The following is a 21325-nucleotide window of genomic DNA, read 5'->3' as shown; positions in this document are numbered from 1 at the left end:
GTGGGCAAGAGGCAACAACGTACACAAACAGACGTAGTGCTTAGTGTAAAAGGGAAGGCTGAAGAAGGTGTAGGCGGTTCTTGTAGAAAACTCCTGGGGATCGGCTTATATTCGACCACACCTGCAGCCGTCAGAGCAACCGCTGGCAGCCAAGATGCAACGGGTGAGCTGCATGAGGATCCGCATTGTCCGGTATATCTCGTGAGCAGCCAAAAGAGTGCATGCGCGAAGGTCCAGTATTTTGAGAGGAGACGGGAGAAACCGACTAACACAGAGCTCCGTATAGGCTTCAACCGTTTTTGTTTCGTCCACGCGTCCTATGCGCCTACACAGTCTCATGGTGTCTTTCGTTTCGAAGGTTCTCTTCCCCGGGTTGCGCGCCTCTCTGGACGGCTGTTTCCCGAGATTTCCGCGGCGTCGACACACCGTCATCCATCTCGAGTCTCCTCCATTCCGTCTGTTTAGACGCGAAGAGTACGTCGCTCTGACGCTTGTGTGTCTTCCAGTGCGCGGCATGCCGTGCTGGAGACGAGCTTGGGAAAATTCCTTTGCCTTCTCGCCGTCTGACGCGTTGCACTGCCACTCGATCCAAAGAGTGCCGAAAGAAGCTAAATCTACCTGTCGTCTGGGCGCGGAGTGCTCCTCTGAAGCCTCTCATTCGTTCTGAGATTCGCGGCTCTATCAGGAGCGACTCTTGCTGGTGTGATTTTCTTCGGCTCGTTCCGGTCTTCCTTTCCTGCTGGGCAGGGCTCTTCACGCCTTTTTTGTCGTTCGCTGGCGCCAGAGGTACCACTGCGAAAACTGCAAACTTTCCTGAAGGCCAGGAAAGACGGCTCTTTCGCGTTCGCATCTTGGGCCTCCAGACCGTGTGTGGCCTCGAAGAGTGCCTTTAGCTCGCGTTCAAACCCGTTGCCTTTCCTGTTTTGATTCCGGTAGGACGCCTCTCTTGGCTCGAACACCTGCCGAGTTTGACCTTGCCGTTCCGTCTATCTTTGCCGTCGATTCGCGCTTTCTTTATTCGCCTCGCTGCCTCTTCCCAGGTGCGCCCTCGTCCCAGCATGCCTTTGAGGGAGGCCTCCTTGGTGTACGCAGACGAGGGCGAAGCGTGTGCGGACTTGCGCCAGGGCACTGGACCTAACTCTTCTCTGCTTGCCTCGGAGAGCGGATGGGCTGCGTCAGGGCGAGAAAGCGTTGAAGATGGAGAGTCCCCCGCCTGCAGCTCTCCACTGTCGCGCGACTCAGAGGAGACAGAGAGGCGGAGTTCTACGGCGACGGGAGACGAGAACGGCGAGGACGGCGCCCACAGCGAGAGAGAAGCGTGTGAAGAGGGGAGAACTTTCTGTCAAGAACGCGAGACACGAGAATGCATCTCTCTCTTCGAGGTGGAAGTCTCTCAGCAGATGAATTCGGCAGCGTCAGTCCCTCCAAACTTTGCGACGTGGACAGCTGACCAGCGAGGCGACTTGGGGGGAGATCCCCCCGGGTTCGAGGGAGAAGATTCCAGGAGTGATTGTGGAAGTAGTGGAGACAGTCGGAGACAGTCTCTCGTTGTCATTCCCCTTGATGAAGAAGAGCCACACACTGCTCCCGAGGAGCATCGGCAGCAGGCGGAGCTGCGTTCTCGGATTGACGTTGCCGTGAGGCCAACTCGGTCTTCCTCCCTTCCCCCGCCCGACTCGTGTCCACCTCGTGACGTTGCTCCCCCCTCGTCTGATTCTTCACTTCCCCAGGCTCCTGAGGTCAGTCCTCCTCAGCCACGCCTTCCGTCTCTGCCGTCTGCCTGTCCTCCCCCTTTGCCGTCGGTTTCCTCCGTCCTCAGGCTCTCTCCAGGTTCCAGCCACCCTTCCGCCCCTGTTCAGGAACTGCGCTCGTCCGCAGCCGCGACAGACACTCCCGCCGAGACAGGAACGTGGAGACAGCAGCTTCGCGCCCCGTCTCCGGTGTCGTCTTCGGCGAGCTCGCCCTCCCTCCGCGCGGCGGGGTCTGCTCACCAGCTGCCTGCCGCCGTGGGGCCGAGCCCAGATGATGGGGATTTTGACACTGTGAGTGATTGGTCTATGTGTCGTCGGCCTCTCGGGCATCCAGCCAAGTTGTTTGTCAATGCAGGGATTCCTGTCTCGTTCATCAAGGGAGGAGGCTGGGGGACGTCTTCCCCGTCTCCTGCGATGCTCTCCTCGCAGCGCGCGCCTCGCACGCCGTTCCCTTCCACGGCAGCAGACGCTCCTCGCGGGGTAGGAGGCCCCACAGGCCGTCGCGAGCTGCGCGAACTGCCGGGCACTGGGGACGGAATCGAGGTTTCGCCCCACCGGAGCTTCTATCTCAACGCCGCGACGGTGCGGGCTGCGGCGCAGGCCGACGCCGCTTTGCATGCCGAGCGGACGGCGAGTCGTCAGAGCCGCGCAGCGAGTGTCTCCGCGGTCGGAGAGAGGCCTGTTGGAGCCCACCGGCGTCTGTCGCACTTCGCGGGGACTGCGGCCGGCCGCGCAGAGCCAGGGACGGGGCCCGGTGCCTCTCGGGAGCGCAGGGACAGCGCGGACGACGTAGACGAGCATCCGCCACGCAGCGCGGAGAGGCGAGAGTCTTCTCTCCTGGCTATCCTGTCCCACGAGTCCGAGACCGAGGGGGTGCACAGTGAGGTAGGAAGAGTTGGATGCAGGACGGGAAACGCGACGAGCCGGACGTCCTCAGGACCGTCGCAGTCGCCTCCAGCTGCCTCGGCAGGAACCAGCGGGTCGGGAAGGCGCATGCTCTGGTTTTGGGGCGGCAGACAGAGGAGCGCAGAGACGCAGGAAGAAGCCGCAAAGCCTTCAGCTTCACCTGCGTCGCGTGGAAGCGCAGGAGGCGTTGCGAGACTGCTGTTTGGCAGAAGTGAAGAAGCAAAGGACGAGGAAGCGAGTGGGCTCTTTGCGCCGGCGAGGAGAGAAGGCGCGACTCACGAGCGAGGGGGACTCCCATTTCGAGGAAGTGGAAGGGACAGCACGGAGCTCGAGAGGTTGTTGGACTCGGAGAACGAGGCGGCACTTCGTCAGCGAGAGATGCAGGAAACGCTTCATCGCGAGGACCTCGAGGCCATGCTCAAGAATGTCCAGCAGGTGAGACGGACAAAAAAAAACAAGAGGAAACGCGAGAAGACGACAGAGAGGGAGAGAGCATTCCGGGTTCCGGTCTCCTAGGCAGTCGCACGCTCTTCGGCATGCAGTTTTCGAGCCCCCGTGACAGTGCCTCTGTGGAGGGGAGACTCGGCCGCATGCGCTCTTCGCTTCTGCCCACAAGGCGATGGAGCCAACTGAAACACACGCGCACACAGTCGACGCGCTGAAACGCCTCTGAAAGAATGCATCCACCTTGTTGCAGACGCGTGAACTTGCCTCTGGAGCGCCGATTTCTCTTCTTTGTCGGCGTTCACTCTCTGCTGTATCCGCACACGTGCACGCTTTCTTCAAGTCTCTCTGCACGTGGACGTGTACGCGCACACATGGAGGCTTCGACAGTCCCGTTGGGGCCCGCGCTTCTCTGTTTCGTTCAGGTGAAGAACTTCCTCGTGGTAAAACTGCGCGAGTGTGAGGCAGCTCTGCTGGCGACGGCAAAGGAGAGGAACGACCTCGAAGAGAGCCTTCGACAGCTGGGAAGCAGTTTGCAAGAGAAGGAAGTTCAGCGCGAAGAAGCCTTGCAAACTCTCCGGCGGGAAAAAGAGCACCAGCAGGTCCGGCCCCCACCCAAAAAGCGTGGGAGACTTTGAAAGATCTTTTCTGCTCTTGTTTTGTTAGTATTTACTCTACCTGTTCTTACCGGCTGGTTAGGTTGACGAGTCCACTAGATTTTGCTCTCCTGTCATTCTCGCTCACACCCTTTTTCTCCGGGTTTGCACAGACAGTGGCGCTTTTGTTGGGTTTCTTGTCTACGACGCTGAACCCCCTTGGTGGTCACACAGGCTCCAGCAAATGCATCCCTTCTATAATATCCCCTTACTTATTCGCACACATGCACGCATCGATTTCTGTGGACTCAAGAATGTATAGGCACCGCCCCACAGACACACATAACTGGACGATTGAGTATTCGTGCATGCCGGTGTAAAAGTATGTGTATGCGTACAGACATATGTGTGCATTTTTTATGTGTACATACGGGCAGAAGTGGCGATGTGTCGATACATTTACATGCGCGACTGAACGCCGCGTAACTCTGACATTCTCGCTGAGAACTTTGTGAAGGTGGGAGGCCCCGTGCTGTTTTTAGGTGGAGCTGGAGAGCCTGCGAGCCGACGTGGCGCGAATCGAGGCGCGGCGGGAGGAACTCGAGGTCGAAGTTTCGCAGCTGCGCGGCGAGGGCACCCTGCTGCGCGCAGAAATCCACGTGAGTCTGCAGAGACAATGAAGATCTGCACGGCAAACGTGCGGAATGGGAAAGTTGGGAGCCGCCCGCACGCGGTGTACAGACACGGGCGCGGGAAGACACGCACGGAAAAGGGCTCCGAATTTTGCAGTGGAAAACGCAGAAAACGCGCAAGACCAATGAAGTCCAACAGAAAAGACCCTACACCCGGGCGTCGGCGGCAACAGATGGGAGATCGGAAACTCTCGAGAGGGCATCGTCCGCTGCGACACACGTCGAAGAAGAGAACGAGAGGGAGAGTCGAGAAGGCCGATTTCGCCTCTGTCCTTACGAACGCTGGACGCCTCGACTGCCGGCAGAAAACGAGGCACAGAAGAGGGGAACGCGTGGGGGAAAGACCGAAGTCTTCCTCCAGAGAGTCGCCGTCGTCCTTGGCTGCGATTCGTGCAGAACGAGACGGAGAGAGGGGTGCGTGTCCAAGCCTCCGAGAAACGAGAAAGGAGAAGACCACAGAGAGACAGACAATCTTTGCGGGGATCTCAAGGGGTGTCGCGCGCATGTTTGCTTGATTCTCAGGACCGGATGGCTGCGAATACGTTGACAACGGAGAAGCTCCAGGGGACGGTGAACCAGTTGAAAAGCGAGAAAAGGGTGGGTTTCCTTTCTTCTCTTTCGGCAACGCTTCCTCCGTCTTCTTCTCGACCTTTTCTCTGCGTGCTCAAATGCGTTGTCGCGTCATCTGGGCCCCGCGGAAGCCTGCCTCAGACGCGCGAGGCCGTGCGGCCGTCGCCGGGGCTTTGCCTCTGTTCTCTTTCGCGCCACAGCCCTCTCTTTCCATCTCTCAGGTGTACCTCTTTTTCTGCGCTCGATCGCTTCCTGAGTCTTTGCCGACACTTTCCCCGCGTTTCTTCCGTCTTTTGACGGGTCTTCTGGGCAAAGTGGGCGTGGGGCATCTGTGGCGCACCCCTTCTTCGAACAGAAGGCACAAAGGACTTCTTCTTTTTCATTTTGCTCTCCTCGCGGTTCTTCCGTGGTTTCGGCGGAACCGTTTTCGCTTTCCCTCGCTCCAGGTTCTTCGTGCTCGCGTCGTAACGCCGTGACACGGGCGCGTCCCTTCCCAGGCCTGCGCCCCCAGCCATCCAGTTTCGTCTGTCTCTCTTGCACGTGCCGTCTTTCGCTTGTCTTTCCTGCACGTGTCTTTGTGTGTTTCGTGTTCCAGGTTCTCGTCCGGGAAATCGTCTCTCTTCGACACTCTCTCGCGGAGTCGCGCCAAGAGCTGGCCAACGCTCTGGCCCGTCTCGATGAACTCGAAGCCTTTGTCCCCCAACCGCCCTCTTCTCCAGCTGACCCTTCTCCCTCTGCCTCTGCGCTCTCTTCTTCTTCTTCTTTCGCGCGCATCCTGAGGAGACGCGCTCGCCCGGCAAAGGCCCAGGCGCCGAGCGCGCCTCGATGTGAACCTTCTTCGTCTCCAGCCGCGCTCGCTGAAAAAAAACCCAGACGCTCGACTTCGGCGGGGAGCGGACGGGGAAGTCCTCAGACCCCAGGGGAGGAAGATCGGGGCTTTGAGTCAACGGACGAGCTCGCAACGGCTGCGACACGACTCGAGTCTCTCTCGGTCTGTAAGCGTCAGACTCCTTGTACAGACAGCGGGGAGAGCAGTTCAAGGGGCGCGTGTTCGAGGCGTCCTCGCTCGGCCTCCGACACAGCAAACTCGTCTTCCGCTCCCGCTTCTTTTGCGTTTCTCGAGCAACAGAGCGCGGCTGTCGGGCTTTCTCTGATTCTCGCTTCGCCGCGACGGAACTCGGATGCGGAGCACAGTGGAGAAAGCGAATCTGCCGACGGCGCGCGGCGTTCTCAGGACTGCGGCGGCCGTGCGCAAGGCCCGCGTGCGTCTGTGGGGTCTTCGCCGTCAAGGGGCGAGAAGGCGACACGAGAACAGGGGGGATGGATCCGAACGGAGAACGTGGCGGGGCGGGTGGGAGGTGCCCTCGCTGCAGGCATGTCGCGAGTGCTGCGACAGCTCGAGAACGTCTTAACAGTCGAAGAAACTTTGATCGTCGACGCGTCGGGGGTCTACACCGAGGACGGAGTCTGCGTCGAGTCTCTGGAACACGCGTTTTCTCTGGGCAAATCCGACCCTCAGGCGCCGGCGTCTCTCCGCCTTGCTGCGCCAGCCTCGGACCCGTTCAACCGCGGGAGGCGAGTCGCAGAGGCCGCGGAAAACGGAGGCTCTGCTCTTCCGTCTCACCGTAGTCCTTGCTGTGCTCCACCTGTTTCGCGTGGAAGGGAAGATGTGCGCGGTGAGGGCTCCAGTTCCGCTCTCGGTGGGGACGCCGGGAAGGCTTCTGACGCCTTCTTGCGTTCTGTAGGCGTGGCCAGGCAGAAGGACGCGCACGAGAGGGAATCACGCGAGGCTGGTCTCCCAGACAGAGACGCCCGCGACGGCCGCACTGGCGGATCTGCGCCGCCACCGAGCAGCGAGCACGAACGCATTCAAAAACCGTGGTCGGGGCGAGGCTACCAGTGGAAGCGAGAGGATTCAACTTCTGAAACGCGTGCGGGAAACAACGGGTTTGGGGCGGGCGACCTCGTCGTCGTGCTCTCCGACAGTGAAGAAGCCGCCGAGGCTGCAACTCGCAAGTGTCTCCACGGAGACGGGACCGTTTTCACGCAGGCGTTGTGGCCCAAGAAAGAGAAGAGCTCAGAGGAGACGGTGGGAGGCAGCATGCGCGACGCCGTTTGCTCGGTGTGGCAAGCTGCGCAAGATGTCTTGGCCGAGAAAACGCACCAGCTGCTCCAACCTGGATCGTCTCACTCGCCACATCTCCACTTGGGGAGTTCCCCAGAGGCGCCGGAAGGAAGTCCAGAGTCGGCACCGGTTTCCAGCTCGAACTACGTAACCCCTCTGCCTGCTTCCAAGTCCACCTGCGCTTCGTCTGCGTCTTCTTCCGCTGCGTCTCCTTCTCTGTCGACCTTCCTTTTGAAGACGGTCAAAGGCGCGCCGCAAGGGCATCTTCTCTCTCCAGCGTCGAATGCGAATTCGCCGTGGAAGGCGCTGTTGCAGAGACACCGAGAGGCTCGGCGCATGCCTCTCTTTGGCAGCACTCCGTACCCTTCGACGGCGGGCGGAAGTGTGGGGAAGCCTGTCTCGGAGACTGTGGCGCGTGTGGGGAGGAGACAGGGCCCGAGTCGGGCGGAGGCAGAAAGGAAGCCTGCCTCGAAGACGGGAGGACGAGGGGCGAGGGGTAGTGCGCGAGGCGCAGAAGAGGTTGGCGAGAGCGTGAGACCGAGCGGCAGCGAAGAAGGCGACGGAGACAGAGCAGGGGACGGGATCGACGCCCAGAGACGGAGCGAAAGCGAGGACGCTGGAAACGACGTGGTGGTACTGTCGCTGGGACAGGAAGACTCCGAACGCGAGAAAGAACGAGAACAACCAGGAGAGCCCACAGTCCTCGAAAGAGACCGCGACCAGGCTGACTTATTGCAGGAGGACCTACGCTCAGGCAGCCGCGATTCGTGTGAAGGCGATGTCGAGACAGAGAGAGATAGCAAAGGAGACGCTGCGAGCTGCGTGACTACACAAGGCAGGCTCGAAAATGAAGATGGAGAAGGAGCGACCGCGGAAAACGAAGAGCCCCCAGAGGAGGCGGAGAAGGTGGACCAAGAGGAGAGCGCAGCAAGTGGAGGCAAGAGGAGTGAAGAAGGGAGTCACGAAGAGCAACAGGAAGCGGGCGAGAAAGAGCAGGAAATCAGGGAGAAATCGACGGCAGAGGCGTGAATCGCATCCACGAAGCAGCTAGCGAGGGAGACGCAGGCCACGTGAGAAAGTCGGGGAAAGCGAGAAGTGGGAAGGCGACCTATGGAAGATTCTTGCCGCCATGATGGCCCGCGCCCAAAAACCGAGGCTCTCCTTTCTTTTCCAGCGAGCGGGCGGAAGCCGGCCGTTCGCAGGCTGTTCCGGAGGCTTTTCTTTTTGCAGTCGAGAGGGAACAGAGGACGAGTGCGGCTCCGCAGAGGGAATCTGCGCGGAGCGAGGCGGACAACGAAAGAGGCGAGAAACAACTGCGAAGTGATCCAGGAGACGGGGCCTGTGCTAGCAAGAGACAAGACGATTTGCGGCTCTCTCCCAGTGTGCGCAGCAAAGAAAGGGAGAAAAGCTGGAACTTTCCCTGTTTTTTTTAGGAAGACGCGTGCATCGCGTTGTGGGCCTCTCCGATGGCGGGGCTGTCGACGCTGGCGAAGGCATTCTCTCATGTCACCGTGTGCCGGTTAAGGTTTTGCATGCACATGGACTGGATATTCCGACTCAAGAGCGGCAGCACGCGCTGTTCTCTGAACGAACAAACAGGAGCGCGGCGCCGTCGTTTCTCCGCCACTCGTGTTAGGTCCTGTGTAAAGTTTGGCGTGGACCTCCCGCGGATGCGCATGCACATGTCGCTAGCAGGAGCCTCAAGCCGTTGCATGCATGCACTGATACACATCCGACTTTTAAGTTTTAGGGAGCGGCGCATGCGTTGGATCTCGTTTCGACAGCGACAATGGGCACATCTTGCGTGCACGCGGTTTTTTTCAAGCACCGGCAGAGTGGAAGAGTGACAACGTCACGTGGCGCCAGGAGAGAGGAGACACCGCCGCTACCGGCTTTTCTCTGGGATGTGTGTCACTTGTCGTGCAACCTAGATCCGATACGCGCACCCCCATGAAGTCCCAGAGCGCCGGAAAAGCGTATCTTTTTGCTGGCGTCCCTGATTCGTCAAAGGCGCCGCTGGTGTCGAACCGTGGCGACGCGATGGATTTCTTTCATAAAGACACCCTTCGCGTGGTCCGTTTCTCTGCCTCGGGGTACAGACTGAGGCAGGCCTCCTTTTTAAGTTCTGCTTTCCTGAAGCGTCACAGCCGCGATCGGAAGAGACCGGAACAACGAGAGAGAGGCCGTTTCAGGCACAGAACAGTCGGGAGAGATCAGTCCGCATGGACAGCTCTTTGCCTACACGCAGATTTTAAAAGTGACGCCTTGCGCGTCGGAGCCCAGTCACGTGTCTTTGGAAGTGCGGAACGGGGCTGGCCGAGGGTAGCGCCTTCAAAAGAAAAGCGACGCGAGATGCTGAATCGCACATCCCGAAGCGTGTGCCTCCCACGCCCCAGACAGTTCAGACACCAGGGACACATGCCAAAATCTATCCAGATCTTTATCTATGTAGCTACCAATATCTATGTATATCTATATCTAGGCATCTGTATCTAAACCAATATCTATGTATATCTATATCTAGGCATCTATATCAAAACCAATATCTATGTATATCTATGTATATTTATTTGTGCACTTATATCTATAGAAACGTATCGGCGGCGACTTTTGAAAGTGGAGAGAGACTCAGTGCATGCTACTCTGCGGTCGAGCAGGAAGGGACCGTACACCCGTTCGCGTTGCAAGAGAGAGCGCATGCAGTTTCGGCTTCAGGCCGAGCCTGCAGGCGCCCGTGCAGCCAACTCGTGCACGCAGTTCGCTTTAGAAAGAACCGACGCGCATCGTTGCCCACAGAGATGAGCACGGGATCGCGCCACAGAGAGGTGCGCCTGGCTCGGGCCTGGGCGTCAACTCGCGTGTATGCGACACTGCCACGGTCTCCACGCGCCTCGTCACGTGGCAAACGAGCGGGTACATTCGAAGAAAGTGCACGCATCAGTTTGCACCACGGCGGAAGAGGCGATGCAGCCACTGTTTCAAAGAACGCACGAGAGGCGAGCGCATATGCAGCCGTGGCCGCCGGCATGCGTGGCCTCTCGGCAAAGGATGCCCCTGGCCGAAGATCACCTCGCTGGTCCGCTGGGACCACAAAGACGGAGCACGTTGCTTCTTTCCAAACGCTTTTAAGGAGCTCCTAAACAAGACGCGGTTTGTTTTGAACGTCCTATACTTGGCCTCAAGGAGGACCACACACCACATGGCCTTTGTCCAGGGGCGCCTGGCTTCGGAGGCGGCGACGGCAGAAAGGAACGCGTCACAGATGGTATCTGCCCAGATGCTCAGACTGCGGAAGGATCTGCGCCCACTTCGCGTCGCCGCCCTTATCCGTCCCTCTTTCCGACTCGTCAATGCATGCGGCACGGAGCGAGAGAGAGGCGGCGCAGGACGCGAAAAAACCCCGCGCGCTCGACAAGAGAAGCCATGCGCCCGCGCACGAAAGCGGGAAAACACAAACAGGCAGTCGGTCGCTCGCTCTTGGCCTGTTCCGCATCCTGAGACGGGAACGCGAGACCCGCTCCTTCCGCGCGCGTCGTCGCTCGTGCGCAGGGGCGTTCTGTCTCCTTTTCTGCAAACGCAGGCCCCTGCTGTCTCCGGCTCTCACGAGGACAGAGGCCCTTGCGCCGACGCGACGGGAGACAGGGTGACGAGCAGCTCCTCATCCATGAGGAGTTCCGCGAGAGTTTCCACGACGCTCTGTCGGATTTCTTCATCTGGACACCTGACCTCGATGCGGGCGCATGCAGTCGCGGCGCTGGAGACAGGCTGCGCGGTCCAGCGCGCCAAGCTCGTGGGCGTCCCGGCTCGCGGGCTCGTCCGGATTCGGCTAGTTGGGCCCGACGCGGAAGGCAGTGCAGGCAGCACGCCGGCCGAGAGGGCAGCCGAGAGGCTCAGGAGCTCGACGCGTAGGAGACAGGGAAGAAAGGCGCTTGACAGCGGGGCCTCTTCCCTTGCATGCGGCCACCGGGGCGCATGCGGCGCCTGCGTTGCGAAAGCCGACGCACTCGCCTTGCGTGGGCGGAACGAAGGAGACGAGAAAGAGAGAGCCGTATCGTCTGAGGCCTGGTCTGAGAGGTCTGCGAGCTCGTCCGAGGACCGGTCGGTCGCGGAGTCCCAGGGCGCGTGCAGGCTCTTTCTCGCGGGATTTCCCCCAATTCGATTGTCGCCCAGCAAGGAACTGGCGAGCCTCTGCTCGGAGCGTGCCGAGACAGGGAAGTACCCCGCCGCAACGACGTTCCTGCTGGTACGCCGGTCCAGGCCAGGAAGGGAAGCAAACGAATTGCTCAGAGTGCATGCATGCACCAACGAGGTGTACGGAGACCCGAGGCCGGTCCGCCCCGCCGGCGAAAAGAACGCCGGCTTCAGCTTGTCGCATATCAGCTGCAGACGGATGCATACACACAACCGGAAGCGAGTACACGTGGAGCCTGGGTTCGCGGCGCGTTGCTACCTCCTTTCCAGGCGCTGACTTCTGCCCCAGTCCAGGGGAGACGTCGAGAGCGGCCCTAGGCGAGACACGCCCAAGACAACAGGGGAACGGTTCGGCACGCTCACCCTCCTGGGGGTGGTGACAAGACCTCAGCAGACAAATGGAGCGTTGTAAACGAAAACGAGAGAAACGGGTCCGCGGTCTAGACTCAACAGTGCCATCGTTCTCTCGGGTTCCACGAAACTTGCCGATAAACTCTCTTCAACACAGCTGTCTCCCTGTTCCTTTCTAAGTCTGAACCCCCGTCGATCTGGCGACAAGCTTCTCCCTGTCTCTCCATCGATGCGCCGCCCCAACAGCGGCCCTGCGATGTAAATACGTAAACGCAGATGTATGTATTGATTTAACACCTGACTAGTGCCTGTCGAGTCGCCCAAGGCACAGACTTGATTATGTTTATGATTTATGGGACGGAGTGTCTCCACGGCGTTCTTACACTCGTGCTGGACTGGTGGAGGGCTTCCCAGGCTCGCACAAACGCATGCGGGCGCATGCGGTAGGGAAAGCAGAAGGCCGCAGGCGGCAGCGGCAGGCGCAGCCGGATCTCTCGGCGCACCGAGTCGGGAAGCCTGGCGAGAGGAGACAGAGAGAGGGGAGGAGCTGTGGAGCGTGGAAGGGGAAACTCAGAGGAGACACAAACGCGCCAAAACGCAGAAAGGCTCCACGCACAGCGCGAAGCAGCTCGCGCGAAACCCCGAACGAGCAAGCACAGGGAGACGCGGAGGCGTTCCATGTTGAGGGTTCCTCCGCCTCGAGTTTCGGTCAAAAAGGGAGGGCCAGGGAACGAGGCCCGACGAAGAAAGGAAACGCCGAGAAACTGCGCTGCGAAGAACACGAGGGGACGGGCGCATCCAGAGAGGAAGTGCGACACGAGGACCGAGAGGAAACGAGGACAGTCGAAAAACAAGACGTCACGGAGACGCAGAAAGGGAGACGACCGCTTAAAACACTTACAGATAGGACAAACGAACAATGGGAGCTTGACGGTACGGCCCAGCCACCAACGCAGACCCAAAGAGGGTCAAGGGAGACGCGCGAGGCAAAAGGGTTGCCTGTTCAATGCCGCCCTCGAGGCTGACAAAGGCGCCTTCTGAGGACAAGCGAGAAGCATCAACGCAACACAGGGGAACGGGAAGAGGTTCGCGGAAAGGAAGCGTCTTGAACTACCGACAGCACACTTGCACACTCTACGCGATCCCTCGCCACGCCAGTTGATCAACCGCCGTCGCTTCCAAATCCTATAAGCTTTACCCACCCACCCACACGCATATATAAATGTATATATACTTGCACAACTTTAGGTTTGTATGTGTGAATAAAGCTTATAGGATGGGTGGGAAGTCTCGAGAGGTACGAGGACGCGCAGCCCCTTCATCCCCGTGCTCACTCCCCTCTTCTCTACCCCTTTACGTGCAAGTGTTTGCCTATTCAAGGCTTTGCAAACCTCGGGAAGATCCGCTCAAAGCGTGAGAAAACAAGGCTGGCATGTGTCTGTGTGCAACGCTCGCAGTTCCGTAGGCGAGGCAACGTTTTGAAAGATCGTCTTTTTTTTTAGGTGACCTCCGCGCATGAGAGCGAATGTGCGGGGGTGGTCCCAGCGACGCGGTGAGCTCGAAAGGGTGAACAAGTGCTTGTCGACTCACGGCTCCCAAAGACTTCTCTCTCGAGGCGAAGCTCCACGATTTGCAGAGCCTGGCCGGCGGAGGCCCGCAGGCTCAACGCGAAGAGACACCCGCAGGCGACCCCACAACCCGCCTCGAACCCCGTGTCTCTCTCTGCTACGGCGCCATCACTGGGTAGGTCGAGCCGTCTCTCTCTTTCTCTCTGATCTGCGTCTGCCCTATCCTTCGCCCAGGCTCGCGCTGCAGCGGCCAGGGCTGCGCCCGGCGAGTCGTCGGGGAGACTGTGCGTCGCGAAGGCCCGGCTGGCTAGTTGGGCGAGAGCGGCCGAGGCCGCACAGAGAGACGAAGCGAAGAGGGACGAAGGGCGTGGCGAACACGACGAGCGACAGGGAGGCAGGAAACGCGAGGCCCAGAAGACCTGGAAGAGACAGCGAGACCCAGAAGGCGCAGGACACTGCCAGAGCAAAGCGTCCGTTTCCACACCCGAGTTCACGCGATGAAAGAGAAGTCCTCTCTCCTCTCTCTTTTGGCTGCTGCTGCCATCTCTCGATTCAAATAAGGACGAGAAAACAGACACTTGTATTGCCGCGTACATGTACCTCGACGACCGCCTCCCAGCCTAGGCACCGTCGCTTCACCGTGCCTCTCTGCGAATCGGTCGATCCCTTCTCGAAACACACACAGACAGATGCCTCTGTTTTGCATCTCTCGTCATTTTTGACGCTTGCGTAGTCTCCGACACACACCATAACTCTACACACATACAAAATGTATTCATACACAAATATATATACATATATATCTATCTATGCATGCGAAGGGCGGGAGATACTGTTGTGGAGGAAACGTTTGTTCGCTGGTTCCTGGCTTGCGTGTGTCTTGTCAGAAGATGCAGAACGAGGAGGCAGTTCCTCACCTGAATTGCGTCCGTTTCGTAAAGCAGAAAATCGTCTCCGGTACCCTTCTTCTGCTCCAGCACCGCCTGCTGAAACAGGGTTGTGAGCAACTGGTGCTGCAGGAGAGAACACGGCGACGACTGGAGCGGGAGAGACAGGAAGGCCGGCGGCGAGGCCAGAGGGAACTGGTTCCGGGCGTGCGACGCAAACAGATGCGCCGCGCGCTGACTCGCCCGCTGCAGAGAGATAAGAACTGCGGTTACAACCGCAGCACGCAGACACAGCAGAACGGAAAATGCGAGGCGAAGAGGGAAGCCGAAAACCTTGCGACGTCCTCGAAAAAAAGAAGGAGCTCGGAGACCGCGAGCACGGCGGGAGCGAGAAGGACAGCAGAGAGCGAAAAGGAAACAGACTGTGGCGAAACGGAGCAACGACAACAGGGAAGTCCAGCAGCGATCCGCCGAGCCGAGCGGGGCTGAAAGACGCTTCAAAAGAGCTCTGCGGAGGACAAAAATAGGACGGACAACTCCGACGCAGCACGCCGGTCGAGCCTGTAGACGTGCCGAGGCGCGTAAACCTTTGGGCACCACAAAGCGCTTCTTTTTTCCACGGGAGTACGCAGATGAACCGCGTGGCAGAAGGACATCTCCACAGTCGGAGAGACTGTCAACGGCTGTCTGTGTCTGTGCAGGGAGTTGCGCTATCCGACCGAGTCTTCGACGCCTCTTTCACATGCATGCGTCAAAGACTCGACAGCGAATTAGGCACCAGGTGAAACTCTCGATGCACCATTGCTTCCACCCCAGACCTCTAATTACACCTTGGAACACCTCGCAGAAAAAGACAGTGGGACCTTGAGGCTGTAAAAAGCGACGTGGCCGCTTGGGTGTCTCCTACCTGTCGGGGTCAGGCGCCAGTCTTCGATTGTCGTCGACTCCAGGTGATCTTCCCTGTCTCCATCTGTCTCGTCGCTGTCTCCGCCAGAGACGCTTCTTCTCCGCGAGGACTCGCCTTCGCTCTCAGTCCTTCTCTCGCCGCCCTCGGCGCCGGGACTGAACCTTCCACGACGGCCTTCGGGCGTCTCTAGCCTCGGCAGCTGCTCGCCCCGAAGGCACCCTGCAGCCAGTTTGTGGGGCCGAGACACGCCCCGGTGCACGCCATTTGAGCGAGCGTCCGTGAGCTCGCTGCACTCTCGGATCAAGAATCTGGAGCCGCTGCTCCGACCGGGGTCTCCTCTGCTTCGTCTCTCGCGGTCTACGCGCCGCCGGCTCGGTTGCTGACTGCCCAGCGAGGCGTGGGGCGCGTCAGGGAGGGCGAGAAGGCGCGGTAGCGCGAGGCTGCTCGGAGGCGGAGTCTCCTTTCTCTGAAGCCACCAGGCTTCGTCGTCTCTGGAGCCGAGCGCGCCGTCGGAGCCGCGCTCTGGACCGGAAGCGACCCCCAGGCAGTAGGCGAGAGCGAGGATCTGTCTCTGTTGCTCTTTCTCTTGCGACTGGGACAGAGACAACTGTCCCTTCACGAGCTCCGTCAACTCGTCCGCCTCGACGAGGTCGTCGCGCAGCCGCGCACACCTGCGGCGCTGGATGGCAAGGCGTTCGCGGGCGTCGCGCAGCAGGTCTGCTTGCTCCGCAAGCTTCGTGCGCAGCTTCTCCAACTCGACGTTCTGACTCTCGAGCGTCTTCTTCATGCGCGCCTTCGCGTTCGCCTCGTCCCGCACCTCGTCGACGCGCTCGCGGAGCTCGTCCCGGACTGTGCACAGTTCCCGCTGCGCCGTCTCGAGGGCCTGCGCGGACTCCCGAAACTTCTCGCCCTCACCTTCTCGCTGCTTCAGCCCCGCCTGCGCTGCACTCAACACCTGCAACACTTGCTGCGTGTACACCTGCGACGCCTGCAGCTGCGCCTGCAGACTGTGCTCGCGCTGCTGGCTAGCCAACAACAACTGCTGGAGCTGCTGGATCTGCTGCACGAGTCGCTCGTTCTGGCTCTGGAGTGCATGCGGCTCAGCGGGCGCCTGCGCCCAGACCGAGGACGTGAACGGGTTGCCGCTAGGCACGCCGTAGCCGCCAGGTCTGCTCTCTCCAAAGACTCCATTGTTGAGTCCTGAGGAGACACCTTCGCCCCACGCGCCGGCGGGCGTCCCCGCCCTGTTCTCTGCGCGACCGCCCAAACTCTGTTCGCCATCTCGCTCGCGTCCCCAGGAGTCTCTCCGATCCGCCTGGCCGCCGGTGTCTCCGACCGGGGCCTCGAAGAACGGGCTCTCCTCGTCGCTCGTCGCGCGCGCTCTCTCTCTCCCCTTGTCGCGTCTCTGCCGCCGCGCCTCCGCTCTGGCGGCGCCTGCTCCGAACGAAGCACTTTTCTCCCGCCGCTTGTCGAGGAAGAGAGAGAAAGACAAACTGCCGTTGCCGCCTCGGCTCGAATGCAGCGCGACGGAGCCGTTCCATTGGGCCTCGGCCGCGAGTGGCGCGAGCGAGACAGGCTGGTTAGCTGTCGCGAGGGGTCGGCCTTTGCTCTGCGCGTCGGCGATTTCGAGGCGCACCGCAGAAAGGCGCAACTCCCGAAGCTTTTCTGCGCGGCTGCTCCGAGCCGAAAGACACAGCGGCAGCACGAGAGTCTCCTCCCAGACACACTCCCCGCTACTGTTGCTCGATCGCGCAGAAGAGACGGCGCGAGCGGCCACGCGCGCGGCAGCTCGCAGCCGCCTCTTGGACTTCGCCTTCCTCCCCTCGGAGACTCCGTCGCTCTCGGACGCCGACGGAGGGCTGTCCCTCCCTGAGAGGAGGCTTGCGACGACCGCGTAGGTCCCCGAAGCCGCAATCGGCAGGAAGAGCGCTCGGTGGACGACGAGATGCACTGCCCAGGAAGAAGTTGCGTCCGGCGCGGAAAACACGCCCGCGAGACTGTCTTCTCGGTCGCTGCGCGAGGAGGCCGACAGGGAAGAAACTGACGGGGGTCGCGGCCTGCTGTCGTGAGAACCGCGGCGACGCCGTCCAGGCTCGGATTCCCGTCCTCTTGGGGACCGAAAACGGTCTCGACAGGCCAGACTGCCGTCGCTCCCAGGCGCTCGCCACACGCGGCCCGCGTCCTCGCTCTTCAAGTTCCTTTCCATGGCCATCTCTGTGGTCCTTCCTGTGTCTCGGGTCCGTCTCTTTTCTTCCTCGCGAGGCGTCTCCGGCGTGTCCGAGGCGGCCGAGCCTTCCTCGCTCCACAGAGAGGTCGACGGCGGCGGGCCACACCAGCCTGTGGGGCGGCGAGTCGCTCTGTCTCTGCTGGACGTTGGCGGCGCCGAACTGTGGGGCCTGTGTGTGAAGAGACAACCGGGAAGTGCGACGCCCCGTCCAGGGGAACAGAAGCAACGCTCACAGAAACACCACACCCAGAGAAAAAGCTGAAGACGCAAACTCCTCCAACACGTCCAGCCTCTTGGTCAAAACGCGGCGGGCGCCACTCTCTACAAACTCGATATTCTCACACGGGAAGCTCTAACACACACAGCCGGAGCTCACTATTCGACGGCATCCAGGTATCGCCACATCGGCTATGGTTTTCCAGGCATGAGAATCGAGTTCTGTTACCGCCCCACACACACATACACACACACGGAGGCAGCGCTCGCGGATTTTTTTTGAGACGTTTTTGAGAGGGGAAAGAATCGGGCCTCTTCAGCCTTCTTACCACGCTTCTGGCTCGCGTTCGCTCTCTCGCCTCGTGGGCTGTTCTCCGTGAGCGTTGCGTGGGTTCTCCATCGCACGTCCCCAGTCGAGATCTTTCTCCCCGGGAAAGAAAGGGTCGACTGCGAAGACATCTGTTTCGGGCCACGCGGCCCACGTCTCGTCTCGGCCTTTCTCACTGTCTCGCCCCACCTCCTTTCGTCTTCTCTCCTCGCCTCTTTGCGTCAGAGGTCTCTGCGTCTCTCCGCGCTCTTCCTGGCCCCCGTCCCGCGGTTTGCGCTTGTGCTTGCTCCCCACGCCAGTCCCGGACTCTCGGCGTTTCCCGTCTCGATGCTCTCGCCTGCTTTCCTCGCCGACTCTGCGCTCTTCATGGCGCCTTTGGCTCTTCTCGCGCTTCTCGCGAGGCGCGGTCGGGACGGAGACGCGCGCCTCCTCTCCTGGAGTCTTGCTACCTTTTCGGCGACGCGAAGACGCCTCTTTCTTGTGGGAGGCAGAGTGACTGTCGCGTTGAGGAGCGAACGAAGTTGTAGTCTCCGACGCCCGAAGCGCCTCGTAGATCGAGATGCTTTCAGCCAGCATTTCCAGCACCTGTCGAAACGAGAACAGCAAAGGAACACAGACGCATCTGCGGCTGCCTCGAGGGGAATGCAGAGCGATCGCGGGAATCTGCAGAAACGGAGCGAGAGGAAAGACGCGAGAGAGACAGGCGGCAAGAGAGACGCAAAAGGAAACGCCCACAGGCTCGACGCAACGCACATATCCTTTCCGAACATCGAGGCTTTCTCGCTCGGGAACCGTCCTCAGAGCCTCGCGCTGCCAAGTCCCTTCTTTTCGTGGGGTGTACGGGTGTACGTACATCAGAAATTTGGTCGTAGCGCTTCATGTCATTCCGGTCGACGGCCTCCGTCGCCACGGCTGCAAGCCGCTGTTGCTCTCTGCAGACGATTCACAAAAGAGAAAGAGGAGGGAAGGGTTGCGGCGAAGCCAGGCTAAGTTAGGAAGCAGCCACGACCTGTCTCTCCCTCGCGTGGTTCTTGTCTTGTGCGGCATTCTTTTTGAGCGAAGCAAACCCACGGGTGAGCCCCCAAGTGAAGGAGAGAAGCGCGCATGCATGACCCACCAGGGCCAGGGGAGAAAGGGAGGAGCAAAACGCGGCTGTCTCGCCTCACAGTTTCGGCAAGAACCAGAGGAGACTCCCGAAAAGACTTACGTCTGACAACTGCTGAAGAGCTCTTTCACCGTGGGATCCAGGGGACCTGTTCACACAGCGCACCAGAAGCTCTGCCAGGGTGACAAGTGGTGTCAGTCGACGCAGCCGAGAAGCGAAAAGGCAGTCACACATCTTACAGAGCGTGGCGTTCCATCTCCACAGCGAGGAGGCCGCACGAACTGTTCCTCCATGCCGCCCTCACGTTGGCGGAAATGCGTTTCGGACTCCTTTTCTTGCAGAAAAGGCCCTCGCAAACAGAGATGTACGAAACAACCATTTCCACACAGAAAGCCACATATTCTCACAAATCTCCATAGTTACCTATACGTGTAAGCACGCATGTGTGTGTGACTATTTTTTTGTAGACGTGTACATATCCACGCATGCTTTTCACTGCCGTTCAGTCCACCTTTTTTTCGAACCGGCTTTCCAGTCCCAGCTGCACGCGTTTGGACCTCGAAACCGTCGAGCGGGCATCTAAGGATGCTCGGTCTCGTTTAGAGCGTCACTGGTGTGGAGCGAAGAACTCGCAAGACTCCCGCCACAAAGCGAATCAACGGCGCCTCTATCCCACTCCGTACCATGACTTTGCGTCATTTCCTTGAGCTGGATGGCCATGATCTTGGCCATGTCGAAATCAACCCCCCCGTCCTCGGCGGCGCCGCCTTTCTCGTCGCCAGGCGCCATCGTGTCGCCCAGTGTTCACCAAAGGCTCAGAGCGGACACAAACGGAGGAGAGAGCTGAGAAAACAACCGGAGCCCTCCTCGAAACGGAGGCATACAAGAGGAAGCGGACAAATGAGAAGGAAGACGAAGAGGGGAAGGAGACAAAGGAGGACTTGACTTTCTGTGCAGGGTGCCGGGACAGGCCGAGAGCGGCGCAGACGACTGGAAGGACTGAGAGGAAACGCCACAGGGGGGGGGGGGGAACCCGGCGAATCGACTCGTCCTCTGTTATGTGCTGGAAAGCTGCATCGCGAAAAACAGGGAGAGAGCGTGAAGCTTCCCTCGCTTTGGGCCCTCGCTTGGGTTTCAGCCCAAACCCCCCCCCACGAGGTTCACAGAGACTTGTAGAGACTGGGAAGAACTACCGGGAGGTGGAGGACCTTTCGACTCGCCTCTCTGTCTTCTTTGGAGGAAGAAGAGAGGAAAAGAGAAAAACTGCGTTCTGCCGGCGCTTGGACTGTGACGGCCATCTTCCACTCAGCGGAGACCTAGCCGTCGTCTCTTCGCCAGCAGGTCTGACTGTCGCGGGTGTTTTCTGCTCCTCTTTGCGAAATGCACGATCCGAAGAGGATCCCTGAGAGTTTCCAAGTCAGAAACGACGACGAAGCGGAGAGGAGGGGCCGGAGAAAGACTCAAAGCAGTTGAAGCGACCGGCGCGTGTCGAGCAGGCCGTGTAGGCAGCCGCGGTTTACCGGTCGCCTCGCGGCGTCAAAAAGGTGGCGTTGCGAGGAAAAGGAAGAGTGTTCGATGGAGAATCCCTTTCGCGGCGCGCCTTGCAGCGGGAAAACTCGCGAGAAAATAGGGAAAGAAGGTTCAGGCTCCTCGCAAAAAGGGACCGGCCGTACACACACCAGAGAGAGACTGCATGCTCAGGTTCTTCGCCGCGTTCGCTTTTCGATGGCGAGTCGCCGACACTCAGCGCGCATCTGGGGAAAAAACGAGGTCGATGAAGGCGAGAGAGGACACTGGCGGAAGCAGAGAAGTTGGAAGGCTTGTGTCGAGGTCAGTTTGCGGAAAGGAAGGAGAGGCAAGATTCATTTCTACGAAAAAGCACAGAATTCGGACGGCGCTTTTCGAGAAATCACCGCGGATGTGTGTATACGGGACGTGCACGGGGCCAGAAAGAGAAGCGAAAAGGGAAAACGCCTCGGCAAAAAACCAACACAGCGGACAAGCCTTGGGAACCTAAAAAAACTGGAGACCGAGGACGTGACTCTCGATTTCGTGCTCGCCGAAAAAGGCAAGAGAGAAGACGAGAAAAAGCCGCTTTTCCTCAGACCGTCAAGGTCTCGTACGCGTGTCACGCTGTGCGCCGCGTGCATGCCGTGTGTCTCCCGTTTCCCTTGCAAAAAAGGCAAGCCTCCCGGACAAAGCAACGCGCCCCGAGACAGCCGATTGTGTGTGAAGAGTAAGCCGGGCGTCTCCCGACGCCCAGGAGAGCCTCATTTTCCCTTCCCTGACAACACATGCGTGCCAAGTCTTCCTCGAACAACGCAAGAAAGCGCAAACGTCGAGCCGTGACATCGATACAGCGATGGAAAACTCTGGCGAGTCCCCAGACGAGCCGAACGCGCTCACGGAGAGACTGCCGGATTCTGTACCAACATAGACAGGTAACACCTGCAAAAACCCG

The 21325-nt window shown here is 59.7% G+C and overlaps 2 protein-coding genes across 2 annotated transcripts; one reads left to right on the top strand and one right to left on the bottom strand.

Annotated features, from left to right (window-relative positions):
- Positions 1 to 1058: 1058 nt before the first annotated feature.
- NCLIV_035160 (conserved hypothetical protein) lies at positions 1059 to 8113 on the top strand (the record flags this gene model as incomplete). The annotated part of the gene is made up of 5 exons (XM_003883717.1): positions 1059 to 3092; positions 3527 to 3703; positions 4240 to 4356; positions 4912 to 4986; positions 5555 to 8113. 5 exons carry the CDS (start codon positions 1059 to 1061, stop codon positions 8111 to 8113), a joined length of 4962 nt encoding a protein of 1653 aa, XP_003883766.1.
- A 2571-nt stretch (positions 8114 to 10684) lies between these two features.
- NCLIV_035150 (conserved hypothetical protein) lies at positions 10685 to 19653 on the bottom strand (the record flags this gene model as incomplete). Its single annotated transcript, XM_003883716.1, has 10 exons — positions 10685 to 11464; positions 12010 to 12142; positions 12528 to 12663; positions 13217 to 13613; positions 14112 to 14344; positions 14989 to 17384; positions 17761 to 18344; positions 18613 to 18691; positions 18967 to 19012; positions 19548 to 19653. The coding sequence occupies 10 exons, from the start codon at positions 19651 to 19653 to the stop codon at positions 10685 to 10687; spliced, it is 4890 nt and encodes a 1629-aa protein (XP_003883765.1).
- Positions 19654 to 21325: the final 1672 nt, after the last annotated feature.

This window comes from Neospora caninum, chromosome VIII, assembly GCF_000208865.1.
Source record: "Neospora caninum Liverpool complete genome, chromosome VIII".
NCBI classification, from domain to species: domain Eukaryota; phylum Apicomplexa; class Conoidasida; order Eucoccidiorida; family Sarcocystidae; genus Neospora; species Neospora caninum.
This window is presented reverse-complemented; position numbering and strand designations above follow the sequence as displayed.